This window comes from Chrysemys picta, chromosome 14, assembly GCF_011386835.1.
Source record: "Chrysemys picta bellii isolate R12L10 chromosome 14, ASM1138683v2, whole genome shotgun sequence".
NCBI classification, from domain to species: Eukaryota; Metazoa; Chordata; order Testudines; family Emydidae; genus Chrysemys; species Chrysemys picta.
The window spans coordinates 40,710,285-40,731,154 of record NC_088804.1 but is presented as its reverse complement, the minus strand read 5'-3'; the positions used below and the strand labels follow the sequence as shown (position 1 = coordinate 40,731,154).

At 56.5% G+C, this 20,870-nt stretch overlaps 1 protein-coding gene across 1 annotated transcript; it reads left to right on the top strand.

Annotated features, from left to right (window-relative positions):
* The first annotated feature begins 3,073 nt into the window (after nucleotides 1-3,073).
* On the top strand, nucleotides 3,074-14,937 carry LOC101938107 (thyrotropin-releasing hormone receptor-like). Its single transcript, XM_005292236.5, has 3 exons — nucleotides 3,074-3,450; nucleotides 5,825-6,248; nucleotides 12,245-14,937. The coding sequence occupies exons 1-3, from the start codon at nucleotides 3,074-3,076 to the stop codon at nucleotides 12,674-12,676; spliced, it is 1,233 nt and encodes a 410-aa protein (XP_005292293.2). The 3' UTR covers nucleotides 12,677-14,937.
* The last annotated feature ends 5,933 nt before the right edge of the window (nucleotides 14,938-20,870 follow it).

Here is a 20,870-nt window from a genome sequence, read left to right as displayed (position 1 = left end):
GGGTTTGTTTAGTTTGGAAAAGAGAAGACTGAGAGGGGACATGATAGCAGTTTTCAGGTATCTAAAAGGGTGTCATAAGGAAATGGGAGAAAACTTGTTCATCTTAGCCTCTAAGGATAGAACAAGAAGCAATGGGCTTAAATTGCATCAAGGGAGGTTTAGGTTGGACATTAGGAAAAAGTTCCTGTCAGGGTGGTTAAATATTGGAATAAACTGCCTAGGGAGGTTGTGGAATCTCCGTCTCTGGAGATATTTAAGAGTAGGTTAGATACATGTCTATCCGGGATGGTCTAGACAGTATTTGGTCCTGCCATGCGGGCAGGGGACTGGACTCGATGACCTCTCGAGGTCCCTTCCAGTCTTAGAATCTATGAATCACTTCAGCCAGGACAGCCAACCCAGCCCTATCTTCCAGAGTGCAACCCCACTCTTCTGTTCAGCCCTGGCTGTCTGATTTGGGGATGACAGCCAACAAACCGCTCTTGATACTCTCCTTGCCTTCAGCCTTCTCTCAGGAACCACCTTGCTCATCTCCTGCTCTGGTCCTGTATGACTCCTGTCTGACCTTTTATAGCCCGCTGGTGCTGTCCCGCCCTCTTAATTGGCCCAACTGGGAGCACATGGCCCAGAACAGGAGCGCTGAGCCCAGTTAATGGGCCGGCTACCCTATTCCATGGCACATTTAGCAAAATAGAAAAAAGGAATTAAAAACCACACTCCCACGCATACCCTCTCAACCCCGCCCTCAGAGTAACCCAGCCTTTGAGAGGGAACACGTGAAAACAGCTCCTGGGGATAAGAGAGTTGGTCTGGATTTTTAACGAATGTTTGAAATCTTCATTTAACAAAGCAGTTTTGTAGCCATTCTTTGCTAGTAGTCATGCTTCCACAAGGGTAAAGACGTGTCGTACAGAAACTGTCCTCAGCCTCTGGAAGCATCATGTTACTGGCTTCCCAAATTTCCGAATCATTTTTCAGAGGGGCTCCGAAAGAGTACGCACATAATCATGACAAAGGCATCAGGAAGAATGAATATAGCTACTGGGGCAAACCTGCAAGATTGGCTATTTTTGAGGCCACGTCTACCCTACATACGGCCTCCGCAATTATCAAATTGCGTGTGCACGTGGCTCCTTGTTTTGGGGGTGCATGTCCTCACCAGGAGCGCTTGTGTCCATTGTACTGTCCATGTGGGAAGGCGCCTGAAAGCTAGTAGCAGTCGACATAAGCAATGCAGCATCTACACTGACACTGGCGAGCTAACTACATTGACCATGTCTCTATGCTGCTTGGGGAGCTGGGGTTGCTAAATCGGCATAGAGAGGCACGTACAGCAGCGGGAGCCCAATTTCAGTGAAGACACTTCTGCAGGTAGGTCGACGCAAGGCAGCTTACGTCGCCCTAACCCGGTAGTGTACCAGGCCGCCCTGAGATGAAAAGACACTGCAACATAACCCAAGACACACACGAGAATAGCAGGGACTAAACATGAAACCGAAAAGGAACAACACGGGGCCAGCAAAGCTCTCGGTTATACTCTGCAGCCACGCTGGTGCAAAACTTCAAGGAGCAAACTCTTGATTTTGTCTGACTGATAAAAAAGGCCTTATCATCCCCCTATGATGGAATCAAATTAAAAGCCGCAGCTGAAGTGGAAGAAGGGTGTGATTTAAGAGATTTGAAGGAAAAGCAGGAGTTGAGCTTGTGACGAAGTGGGACTGTTCTTAATGTTTTCCTGTTTCCCCTATGCACTTCTTAAGTATCTAGGTGGTGGGATAAGGGTGTATGGTTGCTGCAGAGCAAAGGGCCAGGGTACATAAATGCCCGACCCTCTGTCTCCTAGCAACTGATGGCCTGGGCCCCTCCTCTGCAAAGGTGCCAACTGAAGGTGTTGGAAACAAAGGGATCAGGTGACCTCCCGGCCTGGGAAAAAGAAAAAGCCCAGAGAAGGAGGGGCTGGACGGGGGTTGGAGTTTGGAGCTAGCTGGGTACTGGAAGGGAGGGCAGACGGGGGTCTGCCTCGCTGGACCCCAGAATGGACCTGGCAGAGGGGTCCCGTTCGCTGGACCTACAAGCTCTGTTTTAGACCACGTTCCTGTTATCTAATAAACCTCTGTTTTACTGGCTGGCTGAGAGTCACGTCTGACTGCGAAGTTTGGGTGCAGAACCCTTTGGCTTCCCCAGGACCCCGCCGGGGCGGACTCGCTGTGGGAAGCGCATGGAGGGGCATATGCTGAATGCTCCCAGGAGAGACCCAGGAGGTGAAGCCGTGTGAGCTTCTTGCCCTGAAGGCGGTCTGCTCCGAGGGAGAGGAGGCTCCCCAAAGTCCTGACTGGCTTTGTGGGGAGCAGTTCCAGAGCATCGCCCGGGGACTCCGTGACAGAGCCGTTCAGGAGTACTTTGCAATGGACCAGATGCCTTACCACCCATGTTCCTACCACCTACCCACAAGCCCCAAGGAACAGGGTAACCCTCCAACAAGCATTGGATATAAAAATCATACCAAACTAAATGTGCAAATGTCTCCGCCCTCCTCTCCCCCGCCCCTTCAGCCCCCTTCCTACTATGACACAAACACCGGATACAGATCTAGAGCCCTCATCCCCCCCCAGTTTTCGCTGGGTTGCCCACAGCCTTCCAGTCCCGCTGCTTCAGATCTCATCATGCTTCATGGGACAGGGTTATGCTGGATAAAGAACGACAGGCAACAGACAGTGTGTTGCCCTCCTCAGGGGCTGGGTCAATGCCTGCAGAGCTAATGAGAAATCAATCGCCCTTTGAGGTTTGCCGGGCTAAGCCCTTGGAGGAGTGGGGGAATTGGAGAAGTGGTTTGCAGGGGATGAGGCGCATAATCCTTCACTTCTCTCCTCTGTGCTTTTCCTGCAGCAAACGAAGCTGAGCCGGTTTGGTCTGACGAAGCCTCCAAGCATCCGGCTGGGGCCGAAGGCCAAAGATCGTGTCTTGGTGTCTGGGGACACCGACCTGCCCCTTCCAGTTCTCTATAGAGCTGCACCATCTGGAAGCACCTGGGAAGGCAGCGGCGCTTGCTCCGGCCTCCTACCTGCCCGCAGCCATGGAGAACAGCAGCAAGTTCGACAGCCCCACAAACATCTCCCTGGCCAGCAGCGACGCTGTCTTCGACGTGATCGAATACAAAGCCATCTCGGTCTTCCTGGTGCTGGTGATCTGCGGGGTGGGGATTGTGGGCAACATCATGGTGGTGCTGGTGGTCCTCACCACCCGGGAGATGAAGACGCCCACCAACTGCTACCTGGTTAGCCTGGCAGTGGCCGATCTGATGGTCCTGGTGGCTGCTGGCTTGCCCAACATCTCGGACAGCCTGGCGGGGATGTGGATCTATGGGCATGCTGGCTGCCTTGGGATAACCTACTTCCAGTATCTGGGCATCAACGTCTCCTCCTGCTCCATCACGGCCTTCACCGTGGAGAGGTGGGAGAGGACGCGGCCTGCCCCTTTGCTCTTGGTGCTAGATTGGCAGCCCTGGGGGCCAGAGCCCTCTGCCCGCAAGGCAGGGCAAGCTTCCCCTAAGCCACTCCCCACCCTCATGCAGACAGACCCCCTCTAGGGATGTGACAGTAGTTCTGTCTCTGGTGCCTATTCAGTTCTTGGCCTCTCTGGTGAGACACCCTGGAAGGGAGACAGTTAGCACTAATGTTAACTAGACCCAGTTCACCCCGGCCTCTCAAAGGCTGCTCACCCACGAGTGAGTGGTAGCAACTCTAGTCATTCCCAGCCCGGGTCAAAGGGGAATCAGTCACTAGACACTGAACGGTGCCCCCGTCCCAATGGCTAGGCTCTTTCTTTGCTCATTGGGACGCATGGGTTTCGTGCACGCAAATCCGACTGCCCGGAGCACAGTGCCAGAACGGGCAGGCTGGCATGAGAGAGAGCATGCACAAGCAGGAGTTAGCACACAAAAGGCCAGACCTCCCCACCCCTCCCCCCCCGGGGCTGGAGTTAGCCCCACTCCAAATCAGCCTTGCTCTCCTCACACAGCTGCCAGGTCCTGGTTAGGAAAGTTCAGCGTATAGATCGCTTTTTAATAAGTGCCAAGGAAACCTTCCCCCAGCAGCCCTGTGCTCTGCCCATTGCCTTCGTTATTTTGTAGCTGAACGTGATTCAAATGGTGCAGCGGGGCATTTCAGGGAGCTCTTTCCAATGGGCCGAGGGGGGCGGAAAAGTCCAGCTGTAAACCTTTTGTCAAGGATTCTAAAAATTAATACTGGCCACTCCAGGCTTGTATTAAACTCCCAAGGTAACAACTTTTCTCTGACTTTGATTTGGTAAACGCTGCCACCACCCAAGGGAAAAACCTGCCTCTTGCAAATCCTGGAAAAACTCAATTGGGAAGTTTTCCCTGAGCCCCCTCGGCTTTTCCACCCCTCCCTCAGGGAAGCTGAGAAAGAAAACAAACAAGAGGGAAGCCCAGCTGTTACCACCAGCTGATTGAAAAACATGCACAAACCTTTTAAGACACAAAACCAATCCGGTTTTTAAAAAAGGTTAATTTTATTAAAAAGAAAGAAAGGAAACACATCTGGAAAATCAGGCTATTGCTAGATTTTATAAAGCAACTGAAAAGGAGTTAAACACCAGAAATGGCTCCTTGGGGTCCAGCTTAAGGTTACAGAAGAAAAACAAAAATACCTGAGTTTAGCACAGAGGAATCCACAAGCTAAAATAAAGAAATAAACCTGATCACATCTATCTAAACATTCCCTGTCCCAATGAATCCTTCTAGGCATGGAAGATAATTTTTCATACCTGGTTCAAACTTTACACAGCATTCCTACTGCCCCTGTCTCTTCAGCCCAGAGAGAACAACTGACACACAAAGGGACAGCTTTCCCCCCCATTTTAAAAAGTTCTAGACTTCCCATTGGCTCTTTTGGTCAGGTGCTCACTCCCTTTCCTTTACCTGGGGAACTTTGTTAACCCTTTACAGGGTAAAGCAAGCAGAAAACAGCCACCAAGAAGGACTTTATAGCTAACTGGCTGGTTGGGTGTCCATAAAAGGGAGCTACCCCCCACTTCATTTAGCACACCTTTAAATGGCTCCAGCAGCTAAAAGGGACGTCTCTGGTATTTGTATAGCAGTAGTGCCTAGAGGCTCGGCCCTAGATCGGGGGTGGGGGGGCATGGTGCTGGGTGCTCTAAGAAAAGTACATAGTAAGAGACAGGTCCCTCCCCCAAAGAGCTTATATTCAAAACAAGGGACTGGAACCATCGTAGAAGGGGGGGGGGGGCAAGGCCAAAGGGCCCCCTCCCTTTCTGTGGCTGTCTGCTCCGCCAGCTGCCCTCTCTTCTGGTGCCCACAGCAGCCCCTGGTGGGTGAAAAGTGTAATTGCAGCACCTCCCAGGCAGAATCCATTCTTCGGGAGGGAGGGGGGAAATTCTGCTGGTGGGGGGAATTCTGCAGTTATGTTTCTTTTGTCAAAAGTGTGTGTGTGTGTGGGAAGGGCATAGCCCCCTTGGTCCCCCCACTTCCAGCACCGGTGATGCAAAATAAACAAGACAGGCAAAGGAGCCCTCCAAGTAAATGACTTGCCTGAGGTCCGCCGGCAGAGCCAGGAATCTCCTGACTCCCAGTCCAGTGCCCTGTCTGCTAGCCCATGCTGCCGCTCTAGCTTGTAGTGTTCAAGTCTCTGAGGACCAGTGTGAACATGCAGATGGCACCAGCTGAGTCTGCTGTAGAAGGCCTCTGTGTCCCCTTCCTGCCTGCCACGAGTCGTCTCTGTCCCACCTTGCCTGCCTAGCCCTTTTCTCCTGGCCAGTGTCATGGCTCTATCCTTCCTGTCCCCAGGTACATCGCCATTTGCCACCCAATGCGCGCCCACACCATGTGCACGGTATCCCGGGCCAAGCGCATCATTGCCTTCGTTTGGATCTGCACCTCCATCTACTGCATGCTCTGGTTCTTCCTGGTGGACATCAATGTCAACAAGAGCCAGCACCTGGAGTGTGGCTACAAAGTCTCCCGCAACCTCTACCTGCCCATCTACCTGCTCGACTTTGCCCTCTTCTTTGTCACCCCCTTGTTTGTGGCCACCATGCTGTACGGGCTGATCGGGAGAATCCTCTTCGCCAGCCCCATCCCCGACCAAGCTGAGGCCACCGCTGAGCCCTGGAGAGAGAGGAGCGGGAAGGAGAAGAACGGAGTGGACACACGGGAGAGCAAGCCCAGCAGCCGCTCCAGGACCAGAGGGGCTCTGTCCTCCCGGAAGCAGGTATGGAGATCTCCCCAGTGGCTCTGTGCCCAGCGAGCGTAGCCAGGTTCACAGCAGGGCCTCCTGACCCACGCCTGGTAAATGCTGCCTGGGGAAAACCACACGGTGTGCATGCAAAATGGATGCTCTAGCAAACTGTGGGGTGGTGGCCCCCTGGAAAGGTGACCTGAGCATCTTTATTTAAAGAAGGAAAACACTGCTCAGTACTGCCAGGCTGAGATGGCTGGGAGGCGCCCTCCATGCTGACGGACATGCCCAGCCACCCCGGAGCGTCTAGTTGAGCACAGCAGCCACAGGAGGGGAACCGGACTCTCAGGGGGAAGAGCAGCCCTCTGGAGGAGCCCAGCACAAGGCCTCCCAGTCTGGTGCCGGACTCTGCTCTCCTTAAGCGACAGGCATTGGCCTTATGCTGGGCCCTGCACGGGGGGAATTTCCAACTCCCCAGGCAAAGTGCATGCCCCACACCGCATGCTGAGCCCTGGGGATGAAGGAGGGGGCACATCTCGCTTTACATTGGTGACAGTGATGGGCTCTGAGGGGCTGGACATGGGGTGGGGGCAGGTAATGGGGCAAACTCCCAGCAACTGTCCTGTGTCTGACAGCATCCTCCTAATGCCACCACGGCTCAGCCTTCCCCACCCCCATGTCCAGGGACCTGGAGGCAGACAGGTGTGGGTATTAAGCCAGGGGGACATTACAGGCAGGTGGCCGAGTGTCAGACTGTCGGGGGACCAAAGGGGAAGATGGCAAGTGCTGGGATAAAGGAGGCAGGAGTGGAAACGTGGCATCCCCTGCTCTGGGGAACAGCTGGGTCCTAGTGCAGTAGCCCTCAAACTTTTTACCTCATGCTCCCCCTTTACCTCATGGCCCCCAGAACTGGGCCGGGGAGGAGAGATGCAGACAGAGGTAAGGAGGTCGAGACTGGGGCCAGAGCTGGGGGTAAGGCCGGGAGCGACATGGCCTGGCAGCCGGACCAGCAGCTGGGGCTGGGGCCAGGAGCAGAGCTGGGTGGCATTCCCTCCCTCCTCACCCATGGGGACTGGCCTGGGCCCCTCCGTGCCCCCTGGGGGGCTCGCCCCACAGTTTTGTGGACCTCTGCCCTAGTGACCACAGGACACAGGACCATGGTTTAGTGACCACAGGACCCTTGGTTTAGACTCTGCCCATCACCCCAGCCTCCCTTGGCATAGGCACGCAGGGTCAAGCCCTTGGTGAAGTTAATGACATGACTTGATTTACACTGGTGCCCTGACACACACCCACACCCACATCCACACTCCACCCCCTCTGGCCACCACCCACTGAACTGCACTCTGCTCAGAGCCAGCAGACTGGCCAGAAACTTACCTCTGGGCCTGGTGCTGCTGCTGTGGCATGGAGGGGGCTGTAAATCTGACTTGGGACAGCTTCCCAGTAAATCCTGGGTCAAATACCACCGCCTCCAGGGACAGCCTGGCCAGTTCCCGGACGGCCCAGTGCAGCCCAGCCAAAGGGCCCAACTGAACAAATGCTTCTCTTCTGCATTTAAACTTAGGAGGGAGGTGAGTGTGTGTGTGTCTGACAGGCCGGGGTGTGTGTGTGTGTGTGTGTGTGTGTGTGTGTGTGTGTGTGTGTGTGTGTGTGTGTGTGTGTGTGTGTGTGTGTGTGTCTGACAGGCCGAAGCTTGACAGGGTGAAGCTTCTTAAACATTGTAAAATCTTTATTTACTTTACATACAACAATAGTTTAGTTATATTATAGACTTACAGAAAGAGACCTTCTAAAAACATTAAGATGTATCACTGGCACGCGAAACCTTAAATTAGAATGAATAAATGAAGACTTGGCAAACCATTTCTGAAAGGTTGCCAACCCCTGCCCTAATTGGTTCTCCCTCCTGGGTGCTAGCACCCTTCAGAGACGCCTCCATGGCTTTTGCCTTCCCCACCTCCAGGAGGCAGTTAATGGATTTTCCATCCCTGCTAGGGCCCATTTTCCAGTGCCCGGAGCTGCATATTCAGGGGTTGATTTTTAAACGTGCAATTGCCCAAGAAAGTGAGTTGCACATTTGCATGCTGCTTTGCTGACACAATTGCACAGACAGATCCAGTGACTCCATGCACAAGAGGCTATGAGCATTTGCACGTGCAATTATCTGATGCACACGAGCTACGCACTTAGTGTGCTTAAAAATCAAGTTACAGGCTCCCAGGTGCCTTGGGGGGAACGAAAGCCCCACGAGCGGCTTTAGAAGCAACTCTTCTTCTGGCAAAGAAGCAACTTTGACAAACCCCCATGTTTTGCCCTGAGCCTGCTGCTTTTGTCCTTGCCTGCATTGCTACACAGACGCAAAGGGCCCCTGTCAATGACGGGCTGAACCTCGACAGTTCTTCGTCCACAGCGATGACCAGATCGGTCGAACGCAGGTGACAAAGCAAAGGAGTGGGTGTTTTTCAATGCTGCAAGCCCAGCCCAGTGACAGAGCACCCTGCTTCACCGTCATCACCCCCAGCCAGAGATGCTGGAGTCACCACCTAGCTAGTGAGCGGCCCCCACCAGACACGGGCCACTGGGATCCAGCTCTCACCCTGTGCAGCTGGGACTGAAGGCTGCTTGTCAGTAGCACAGGCAGGTGTCGATTCAGAGGGTGAGGGGAGCAGAGTCAGCTGCCCTGGGTGGTTGCGCCTGCGTCCGATGTCTGATCATGAGCCCTGCTTTAAAATCAGCCGGCGATTCCGTGCTAGAGTCCTGAACCTGCCTGGAAGTCCCTGAGCAGTCCTGGGTGCTCAGGGTGGCAGGATCAGGACTCGGGTCCTCACCTACCAACAATCAGAAAGTGCTGGGGAACGCTGGAGTTTGCAAGGCCCCGGAGGACCCCAGAGGGCTCCTTCCCTGTGGGCTACACAAAGCCAGCCCTGCTGGGTCTGTTCTCAACGTGGTCTTCCCCGGCCAGCTCTGGTCCCACAGCATATGGCCTGACATAGCAGGATGCCCGGTGGGGGGAATCACCTCAGATGTTCTCACATACCAACCAACCCTGTGGCTATGTCTAGGGGCCGCCACTGGACAACGTCAGAGCCAGGAATACAGAACAGTCCTTCCTACTAAGAACGTACTGTGGGGAGGGGCTGTCACCACCTCAGCAGAAGACACAGATGTTCCACATAAGAATGGCCAGACTGGCTCAGAGCAATGGTCCATCTAGCCCAGTGTCCTGTCTTCCAACAGTGGCCAGTGCCAGGTGCTTCAGAGGGAATGACCAGAACAGGGCAACAATCGTGTGATGCATCCTCTGTCGTCCAGTCCCAGCTTCTGACAGTCAGAGGCTGGGGAGATGCAGAATATGGCGCTGTGTCCCTGCCCATCCTGGCTAATAGCCATTGATGGCTCTATCCTCCATGAACTTCTCCAGTTCTGTTTCGAACCCCACATGTGGGCTCTGCTCTGCTCTCTCTCCCTCCCCTGTGATGCCACTCAGTATAAATAAGCCATCAGAACTGCTAATGGGAGACGCGCATCTCTGATAACCTAACTGCGGCCGACAGGAAATTATTCGGGCCCGACACAATGAATAGTGAGCGAATCCAGGCCGGTGTGCCACAGGGATTTAATCATTCTCCGAGATGGGATTGTCTTTCTGGAGCCCATGAATAACATTAGGGCCATGGGGGATGTTGCGAAAAAGGGCTGAAATAAACCGGCACCTCATAGACTTGTTCTAGGGAAGCAGATGATTGGAGGATTTTTATAAATCAGGACACAAATGCACTAGCAAAAGCATGTGTGGGAGAGACGGAGGAGCCCAGGGCTGGGCGAGCAGGGGGCTGCAGGGCAGGACTGAAGGGCACCGGCAAAGCTGTGGGGGGGGAGCCCAGGGCTGGGCTAGCAGGGGCTGTAGATCAGGACTGAGGGGCATTGGCAAAGCTGTGGTGGTGGTGGGGGAATCCCAGGGCTGGGCTAGCAGGGGGCTGCAGATCAGGACTGAGGGGCATTGGCAAAGCTGTGGGGGGGAAGCCCAGGGCTGGGCTAGCAGGGGCTGTAGATCAGGACTGAGGAGAATTGGCAAAGCTGTGGTGGTGGTGGGGGAAGCCCAGGGCTGGGCTAGCAGGGGGCTCCAGGGCAGGATTGAGGGGCACAGGCAGGAGTTTAGGGGTGGTGGGAATGTTGGGTAGGGTGGGTTTCGGGGACTCGACTAATAAAGAGTGCTGCAGCTCAGGAATGTGGATCATTCTGGCAAAGCGGGGGTGAGGGTGGGGACCCTGGACCAGATCCTGCCCACACACCAGCCCTGGATATTAACCCTTCACCTCCCTGAACACTCCATTTCCCAGGCGCTCAACGGGGAGAAGAGAAGCCGAGGAAACAAGGGGCTGTGAGAAGCAGGGGCCATGAGATTGGCATTGGCTCCCGTGTGCTACCGGCTCTCGCTGATTTGGCTTGGTCCTGGCTGCGCCGGGCAGTCAGGCTGGGGGCTGCCGGGCTCTTAGCTAGGTTTCGCCCAGCACGTGCTCGGGGAAAGATGGATTTTCAGGGGATCACTGACCCCCAGACCACAACTCTGCTCCGTCCAGCCCCTCATGCAGGGGTCGGCAAACTATTTGGCCCAAGGGCCACATCTGGGTGGGAGGGGTTTTTCGGGGTGTGGGCTCTGGCCCGGTGCCACCTACTTCAAGCAGCTCTGGGGTGGCAGTGGTGTGCAGCGGGGCCAAGGCAGGCTCCCTACCTGCCCTGTCCCTGCGCTGGTCCCAGAAGTGGCCAGCATGTCCGGCAGTGGCTCCTGGAGGTGGGGTGGGGCAGTGGGCTACACCGCGCACTGCCCTCACCTGTGGGTACCTCCCCCAAAGCTCCCATTGGCTGTGGTTCCTGTTCCCGGCCAATGGGAGCTGCGGGGGGCAGTGCCTGCAGGCAAGGGCAGCACATGGAGCCCTCTGCCCCACCCAGAGGCCACAGGGACGTGGTGCTGGCCGCTTCAGGGAGCGGCGCGGGGGCCAGGGCAGGCAGGGAGCCTGCCTTAGCCTCGCAGCTCCACGGGGCTGGCAATCCCGTGGGCCATAGTTTGCCCTCCCCTGCCCTAACGCCTGCAGAGCTACCCTGGGAGTAGAACCTGTGGCTGTCTGGGAGCGAGCCACAGAAAACCAGCCTTCGCTTGGCCCTCCCTGTGTCGGGCTGATTTCAGTAGCTCATAGCGTCAAAAGACACTTCAGCCAATCCACCCCCCGCCCCAGTGCTCCTGTCCGGTCCGATCCAGTCCCGGAGCTGCCTATCCTGGAGGCAGTGCTGCTCTGTCCTAGCGATGGTGCTGGTGCCGCTGGCAGGTCTGCTTCCCCACTCTAGGTGAGACACCCCCCAGCCCCCCCAGCCAAGCTCTGATTATAGCCCAGCCCTCTGGTCACTGGCTGGGGGGGGCGGGGCTCCCTCCCAGCTGCCTCCAGAGAGCTCCCAGGGGCTGTCAGTTTCCAGCCCTGCTTAATTCCTCCCTGCTGTGAACCTGTGGGAGACCGGAGGAGGCAGCTTGCTCAGCCTGCAGGATTCAGGCAGGGCCCCCATGCCTTGGCACGGGGACATTCAGGGATGCCCGGGGATGCCTGGCTGGGTTCCCACCTCGCGGCTCTGTGAAAGCAGGAGCGCCGGGTGCAGACAGCAAGCCGGGTGCCAAGCAGTCAGTGCAAAGCTCGCGGCCCTGCTCCCGCAGATCCCCAGGCAACACGAAGCCAGGGGAAGACGTTGAATCCCACCCCTGTCCTTCCCTGCCCCCACAGCTTTGAGCCAGCAGGCCCTGCTGGCCCGATAGCCACGGGCTGGGTGGGAGAGGGTGTGACGTGGCTCCAGGCCTGACCCTGGTGACTGTGACTACGGGGACCTGCCCAGACAGTGCTTCAGCTGCAGCGAGTCAACTGGGCTGGGGCTGCCGGCCCACGGGCTTTGTGGTGAGACTGGGGTCTGGGAGTTGGTCTCCATGGGAGGCGAATTGTCCCCATGGCGACCCTCTAGGCCTCCCCACCGTGTCCCCTCTGCAGGTCACCAAGATGCTGGCGGTGGTGGTGATCCTTTTCGCCCTGCTCTGGATGCCCTACCGGACGCTGGTGCTGGTGAACTCCTTCATGGACAACCCCTTCCTGAACCCATGGTTCGTCCTCTTCTGCCGGCTCTGCGTCTACGCCAACAGCGCCATCAACCCCGTCATCTACAACCTCATGTCCCAGAAGTTCCGGGCCGCCTTCAAGCGGCTGTGCAAGTGCGGGGGGGAGCCGCCGCCCCGCAGCCTGTACATGGCCACGGCCAGCTACAGCCTGGCGAGGGAGCCCCTGCCGCCCACCTCCCAGCCCCTGGACCACAAGGAAGATAAACAGCCCCCAACAGCGAGCAACACGGCTCTCCCCAAGCGACAGCAGCCACCACCACGGAGCAAGGCAGACAACGGGGACGAGCTGTACTTCAGTGTGGTGTAGACCTCTCCCTCCCCAGCTCCATGGCTCCCCCGTCTCCGTATATAGACGCGCCCCATGAACAGGGGAGGCTGGTTGGGGGACGCTGGGCTCAAAATCCAGATCCGATCTGCATTGATGTCCAGCGCTGGCTCTCACAGAGCACATGTGGGTGAGGGAAAGTCCAGGGCGCACAGAGACTGAGGGGGCCAGCACTGAGGTGATCCAGGGGGAATCAAACCAGCCCCCACTTTGTGCCTAGACACTCTGACGTGGCTTGGTTCCCACCCCTGCAGCCTGGTGGTGAGGCAGCCAGCCCCAGGCAGGGATCACAGATCTCGAAATAGACGCTCTTGTTTTCCCGAGGGTTTGCCAGCACCTCTAGGCTGTGGCACTGTCAGAAGAGCTATACAAATTTGAGAGCCACTGCGTCTCTGAGCTCATCAGTTGGGCTTGGTTCCTGTTTCCAGCCTTGGAGGAAGCCCTGACACTGGATGGGGAAAAAAAATCCACACAACGCCACAGACAGCAGGCGGTTAAACTGGCAGCGGTGCGCCAGAGGCGGTAGATGAGGAATTTCTGTTCTCCCTGTCTCATAATACAGAAACAAGGAGACACCCAATGAAACTGAAAGGTGGGAAATTCAAAACGGATAAAAGGAAATCCCCTTTCTCACAGTGACTGTGGAACTCACCGCCACATGAAGTCATTAAGGTGAAGAACTTAAGATTCAAAAAGAGACAGGTTTCAGAGTAGCAGCCGTGTTAGTCTGTATCTGCAAAAAGAACAGGAGTACTTGTGGCACCTTAGAGACTAACAAATTTATTAGAGCATAAGCTTTCGTGGACTACAGCCCACTTCATCGGATGCAGACTGGCTATGGATAACATCACAAGGCAGCAAACAGCCCAGTACCCTACCAACTAGGGCTCTGCTCACCAGATAATGTGTCGCAGCCAACATCAACGCCCCCCGCAAGGCAGCTGCAGGTTTCACGGGGCCTCATAGGAGATCATTGAGCATTGCACAGAAATAAATACAAAGAGAGAGGGGCGCTTGCTATTTAACCCTTTGAATGCTGGCATTTTCCAGATCAATGAGTGCACTAGAGAATCATCTCCACTGGCTCGTAAATGATGGCAAAACCACCAGAAGGAGAATCTCCTGCCCCAGAGATCTAAGGTCTAAGAGATCTAAGGACCAAAGGTTGCCGACTCGGGCAGCGTTGGCTTGGTGGCCCGTTTGTTCTTAGCCGGGGTTACCGGCAGTCCCGGGGAGCTAAGTGCTGCTTGCAGAGCTGTACCTCCCTCCTCGGACCGGAGGTGAGAACTGGGGAGAGACGAGGGCAGCTAACGCTGGGACTGGAGTTTAAGTTGTCCTGGGCCCGCGAGTGGGGAAGGAAGGGGAGCTAGACTAGATAGACTTTACCCCCACATACATACTGCCTGCCTGTATTATTGATCTGGTTTTACTAGACATGGGCTGCAGCCGTGAATTTTGAATCTGGATGCAAAGATCGGGCGTATTTGGATCCAGAGTTCTGGTTCAGCCCATTATAAACAGGGGACCAGTTGCAAAATCGGGAACCAGCCCCCATCTCAAACCCCTGCAGAATTCCTAGATGCTCTGGTCCTGGCCTAGCTCCAGATTTATTTCTGACCAAAGCACGGGCCTGCGAGCAGGATGTGCTGTGCCCTCTGTAGCATGAATACAGAGCCCCGGACTGCCCCACCCAGGGGCTGAGGTTTGTATCCACGTGAGTCTGTATAGCTCAGCATAAACCCAGGTAGCTGTTGTTTTAATTCACGCCTGGATTTGCAGAACCTGTGGCCCTTTGTATTTCAAGCCTTTGTGTTTATGGGTATTTGTATTTCTGTTTTTCACCGGCTTGCTCGGCCCCCCGAGAAGCCATTGTAGGGGTGAGTATAACCCGAGGCCTGGTCTCCGCTGGCTAGTTGCAGATCCCAGTTTACTCAGTCTACAACTTCCTGCTGTGGGGCTCCCTCCCCTTCGCGCTGAACAGCAGAGAATTGCTCCATGTGGGGGCTGGGCTGGGGCGACGTAGCCCTGAGCTGGGTTCTGGCGCGGGAGGTGTCCTGAATAAATAACACTACGGCTGCACTAGCTGGATGGGGGGAAATGCTGGAAGGTAGCTAGATCTTGGGTTTCAGCCCCAGCCGTGGCTCCGGGAGGCTAAGAAACCTGGGCAAAGCAAGCACAAAAGCAGAAGGCATTGGCCTCCCGTTGTACATTACTTGTAACATTCTCGGAGAATAAATCGTTCATTCGGAAATTCTCTCCCTCTTGTTCGTTATGTATCTGCTCACGGCCTAGAACACGGAGCGATGAGCAGCCCCTAGCACAGGGCGGTTCTGGCTGGGCCCATCATAGAGATGTACAAAACGTCTGCAGTATTTGAGCTGTTTTGAGACTCCAACACCTCCCTCCGCCCCTGCAAAGTGCCTGGGGGTTAGGAGCCCAGGCTTTGATCTGGGCCAGTCCTAGCCTTCTCTACACACGCTGGAAATGGATGAGAGATGCTCGTTGAACCTGCTTAGCTAGAGAGGCCAAAAGGACTGAAGGGAAGAGGCGAGTTTTCCTGGAGCCAGGAAGAGCTTCTCAACATGAGAGCTGGGGGACGTTCAATGACAGGGAAGGGTAGCACGTTTAAGGAGGCTAGAAAGGAAATACTTTTGCGCACAAGGCCGGATTAGCCTGTGGAACCCATTGCCACAAGGTTTCCTGGAAGCCAAGAGGTTAGTGGGATTTAAAAAAAGGACTGGACAGCAAGAACAGCCGAGGGGCAATAATACAGATTTTGAACAAACCGAGTGCTTGGGAAAGGAGCTAACCCTCCTGCTTCAGGGCTTAACCCAACCACTAGCTCTTTGGGGGCAGGCAGCTTATCCCATAATACCCAGTACAGGGGATCTTGCCCCTCCCACTGAATTGAAGCATCAGGTACAGGCCACCGTCGGAGTCAGGATCCTGGACTAGACAGACCAGAGGGCAGAACCACTCCGGCAGTTCCCTAGGAATTCTAGCCCTGGCTTTGACCCCGTTTCCCTCTCAGGGCCTAGGCAAATCATGCCTCACTTTCCCTGTGACGTGACGGGGTGCCAATGCTTTCAGGCATTGGAAGGGAACAGAGTCCTGCCCCCAGCACCACCAGTCAGCCAGCAGCAGAGGCCAGGGAGCTCCGACACCTAACAGCGCAGGAACTCCCAGTCCCTCGTGCAGCTGAATTTGTCTTGCTACTCAAAGGGCTGAGTTTGAAGATTCACCTCTGCACTGTCACACGCACACTCCCTCCCCACACGAAAGCAGCCCCGTTTCCCATCACAAAGCAGATCCACGCAGTGGTGTCAGCTGACTAGTGACAAACCTACTCTCGCGCTATCCTCCTCCCAGGGTTGCTCAGAACTTCCCAACAGCCGCGAAGAGAGAAATCTGCCAGGGCGCAGCCCCCTTCCCCCTGGCGACAGGCTGCGCTCATGTTGTGCCAGAACACTCCCCTACACCGTTCCAGTGCTTCTTTTAGGAGCTGGAACAGCGTTTCAGGGCTTCTGCCAGTCCCTTTTCCGCCCCACGTCCGCCAAGGTGGTAGCTGCTGGTGCCAGCGGTGGGAGCCAGGGACGCTGCAGGTGGGAGCTGACAGGGGAGCCGTTGGGAATGTGGGGCAGAGGCGTTGCTGGAGCCAGGTGATGTGGGGAGCTGGGTAGCAGGGCTTCCCAGACATTGGCACCCCCCGCAGGGAGCAGGAGCTGAGCACAGGCGGGGATGGGATGGGCTCTGGGGCAAATCACTGCCTGCTCTCCTGGGCCTTCACCAGCTCCCCCTATCATCCTCTCAGTGTCCTCTGCTCCCGCCGACAGCCCTGTGTTCCAGCTCCTGCCACTTCCCTCTAACGCCCCAGCCAGCCCAGAACCTGCGCTCCTCCCCCGGCGGCTAGCCCAGGTTCTCCTGCAGCGTCACAACACCAGCAGTGCGCGTGTCCGTTATCCCCAGGCTCCAGAGGAGTGAAGTGTGAGGCGCGTGAATAGAAGCTGCGAGCCGAGTCGCTCTTTCCTCTCGCATTGTCTTTTTCATGAATAGACTCGGCGACCTCCTCTCTTCCCCTGCTCGCTCTCTGCCCTTAGGACAGCCGCCCTAGTTACGAACGCAACACGTTGCTCATCAGAGCGTGTTGGACCTAGACAGGGCCAGAGCCCTGCAGGGGCCGATGGCTACTCTTGCTCCATGCGACCGCCTGGGGGAGCAAATCCTGTCTGCCCAGGGGCAAATATCTGAGCCAGCTCCTCCACGGGCCAGCCCTAAGGGGCATGGCAAACCCTGCCCACAGCAGCTACCTGGATAGGGGAGGGCAACTCAGCCTGCATGCCCTTGGCCAGGAAGCCAAGGAGGGGGTGAAGAGGGGTTGTGTTTCTTGCCAGTGGAGGGCATCTGTCAGCTAGGACCTGGACTCAGCGTGACTCGTTTCCCATACGCCAAGGACCCGTTGTCTAGCTGGGACTGTCAGTCAACACAGCCCCAGCACGGGGCACCTGAAAATCTCCCTCTCTGAGCCTCCCCCATTCCCAAGGGGGATCTGTTCCCCACCACAAGGCAGGATTTCCCTTTCTCAGCCTCCTGTAAGATGCCAGCACCCAGAGAAGGAGGGCGGGAGGGGTGTGTGAGAGAGAGATTGATTCACTAAAGGCAATTTGGAAACAACCTGGGTGCTCCCAGTTCAGCCCATGTTTTACTATCTCGTTTCCCTGCAGCGCTTGGCAAGCTGAGATGCGTTTGCACCTCTGAGCACCCATGAGGCAGCAATGCAGCCCCCGCGTCCAGGGAGAGAGAACACAGGCAGTAGCAGAATGCCACTATATAGATCCTTGGTCTGCCCACACCTGGAATGCGGCGTGCAGGTCTAGTCGCCCTCTCTCACAACAGATCCTAGAGTGGAAAAAGGTACTGAGAAGGGCAACAAAAGTGATGCGGGGTCTGGAACAGCTTCCATAGGAGGAGAGATGAAAAAGGCTGGGACTGTTAGCTCAGAAAAGAGACGACTAAGGGGGGATATGACAGAGGTCTATATAATCATGCCTGGTGTGGAGAAAGTGAATAAGGAAGTGTTATTTACTACTTCACATAACACAAAAAACAGGGGTCACCCAATGAAATTAACAGGCAGCTGGTTTAAAACAGACAAAAGGCAGTACCTCTTCACACAACGCACAGTGAACCTGTGGAACTCCTTGCCAGGGGATGTTGTGAAGGCCAAAACTATAACGGGGTTCACGAAAGAATTAGATATCCTCTATGAACTTAGGTCCATCAATGGCTAGTAGCCAAGATGGTCAGGGACACAACCCCATGCTCTGGGTGTCCCTAACCCAGAAGCTGGGAGTGGACAACAAGCACTCAGTAAATTGCCCCGTTCTGTTCATTCCCTAGGCGGCTGGCACTGGGCTAGGGGAACCCTTGGGCTGACCCAGCATGGCCATTCCCATGTAAGGAGGGCAAGGCTGGAACCCTAGAGATCAGCACCTGCCAGTCACCAGAGGAGAAGAAAGAGCTGCTCTCCTCCCTCCCCTTGCCTTTGCCACTGGAACACCACTGACCGCAGCCGAGTGACGCCGACTCCCACCGGCCCGAGAGGAGAATGGGGCTCTGGGAAAGGAGAGCCAGAGAGGAGAACGGGGCCCAGGCAAAGGGCCCAAAGCAGCAGGGTGGAGGGAAGCTGCAGACTCTGCCCTAGCAGCCAGGGCCAGTGGAGGGAGCAGCGAACGCAGCCTCCAGTCACAGGTGGTCGCAGAATGTGCCAGAGTTCAGTCTGGGCCACCCAGGCTGCAGGTGCTGCCTTAGCACCACGGCCATGCCTCCCCCACCTTCCCTGGGGGAACCGCTGGCAGGTTCCTCCACTCTCGCCCTCATCAGGTCCCTAATTAGCTACTGGGGAACTGCAAAGCAATTGTGGTTGCCAGGGTGGTTCGGTTTATGACTCTACCTTCCCCGCTTTGTTAGTCGAGCAATGTGTCGGGTTTATTAAACGCTGCTTGTCACGGGCGGCCATGCTGCAGCTCCCAGAGGCCTGGCGCGTGGGCCCTGCAGTTCCTATCGCCTCTTTCCAGGTACAACGCAGGGCGGGGCAGGGGTGGAGTGCGGTGAGCTGGGTTATAGGACGTTAAACCAGGAATCGGCCCCCCCACCTGCTTACTCATCTGCCCCTCAAGGCGTCTGGTCAAACCGAGCCAGCGCTGGAGGGAGAGAAAGCGGTGACTGGCCAAAGGATGAGCTTGGGGTGCGCATCTCTTCCCTCGCTTCCCAGGGCTCTGCCCCACAGACCTTCCCTGGTTAGCTGGGTGAGCAGCCGCTGAGCCCCACCCCTCGAGGGGACGCGGCTCCTCAGGGCAGGGCCTGGCGCTGCAGCTGCGCTGCCTCAGTTTCCTCCCCACTGTTTCTAGCCCACTCTGCTAGCCTATGGCTCAGCCCTCCAGCCAGGTCACTATGAACGGTGAATCCCCCCTCCCCACTACTGGGGTGGTGGAGTCCAAAGCCGCAATCCCCAAACTCAGAATAAAGGAGGCTTTATCCCTCCTGGGCTTAGTTCTCAGCTGCCCTGAGGCTGTCAATCCACTCGCCCTCGGGGCTCTCAGACCCACCCCTCTGCTAAGCACCCGGTGCCCCAGCTTCACTCCACCTCCCCCGAGCAAGTCCCTGACAACCCCACTAGCCGGGCCTCAGGCCTGCCTTCCCGCTAGGGAGGCTCCAGGCTCCTCTCCTTGCCAGCCAGCCACAGCTGCGCGAGCTTGCTCCTTCCCACAGGCCTGACACTCACTCCAGAGGTGGCCATTTTTCCTCACCACCCCCCTGGGCGGCAGGGTACAGATATTATGCCAAGTGTATAGATGGGAAACTGAGGCACAGGGCGACTCCCCTGAGGACTCTGTGGGAGAGCCGAGACTTGAACACAGGTCTCCCAGGTTCCAGGCGAGGGCTCTAACCATTGGGCCATCCTTCCTACCCTGGAACAGACGTAAGCAGATGGCAGAAGCCTTTGGGCCCAGTGGGCTGGGGGCTGCTGAACATATTAAATAGACCACGTCTCAGAGGGCAGCAAACAGGATGCTCAGAAGACAGGTGCAGCCAGGGGTGCAGGGGGGGGGGGCCTGCCCACCATCTCCTCCACCCCCCCCCCCATCTCACGTTTTCCGCCTCGCCGCTCTTCTCCATGCGCGTGGCTGAGACAACCTGTAGCTTCCGAACCTGACAGGCTGCAGCCAGGGAGCCGGCGTCTTCGTCCGGAGCTTCAGCGAGCCGCAAAGCGCCAGAGATTCCTGGCGAGTCTCTCAGCCCAGAGCTGTCAGACGCCAGCCAAGGCGAGGGAAAGGAAGATTAATGGATGGGAGACAGGTGGAGGGGAAGAGGCCTGTGGAGTCTGAGCCGTCAAGCAGAGCAGGTACCAGCTGCTTCTGGGAGAGGCATAAGATGGGGCTGGCGGGGAGGTGGGGGGCACAAGGCTAGGGAGGGAGGGGTGTGTTAAATGGTGCCACATAACCTGAGAGAGTTAGCGAGCTCTGGGGATGCCAGGCCTGGCCCAAGTTCCTAGCTCACTCTGCAGGCTGGCCAGGGGTAGGAGCAGGGACAACTCCCTCTGCCCCGGGAGAAGCCAGCCCCTTATATGGTTTTCCAACAACCGCTCCAGACCCTGCACGGCCAGCCAGAGGGAAGGGTGCCCTCGGCCTCCCTCGGCCAGACCCAGGGTGGGGCAGATTTTGGGGTAGGTGCTTGGGTACCCCAACAACACTGCTGTCTCCTGCAGTTACTCGGCGGCCCCAGCACTGACTTATCAAGAGCCCAGTTGTGTGAGGCGCAACTTCCGCCTCTGTTCACTTCAAAGGACCCCCCCGCCCCCCAGCTACACTCTGCTCTCAGGCCATCACTTGGCAGCTGGAGCACAAGCTACATCAACATGAAAACCCAGGCTGCTGGCTGGCTAGCAGGGCCTCACCGATGCCCCCTTGGTGGTGGGTTTCAGGTCCGCTCCTTTCTTTTATAATCTGCCCAGCGGCTCTGGAATGTCCCAGCCCTGCCCAGGTGGGGTGCACCTGCCAGTGCACTCTGCGCACCTGGTACCTCCCAACTGTCCATCGATCTCACTGGACGGCCGGGGCAGCGCAGCAGGTGGTGAGCCACTCACAGGTTAGTCCTCTGAGTTGGTGGCCAACTGCTT

Excerpts from the sequence above, each read along its gene's own strand:
- LOC101938107 (XM_005292236.5), top strand. The coding sequence starts at position 3,074 with ATGGAGAACAGCAGCAAGTTCGACAGCCCCACAAACATCTCCCTGGCC. Across the intron at positions 3,451-5,824 it reads ACGGCCTTCACCGTGGAGAG|GTACATCGCCATTTGCCACC; the intron begins GTGGGAGAGGAC and ends TCCTGTCCCCAG. Across the intron at positions 6,249-12,244 it reads CTCTGTCCTCCCGGAAGCAG|GTCACCAAGATGCTGGCGGT; the intron begins GTATGGAGATCT and ends TCCCCTCTGCAG.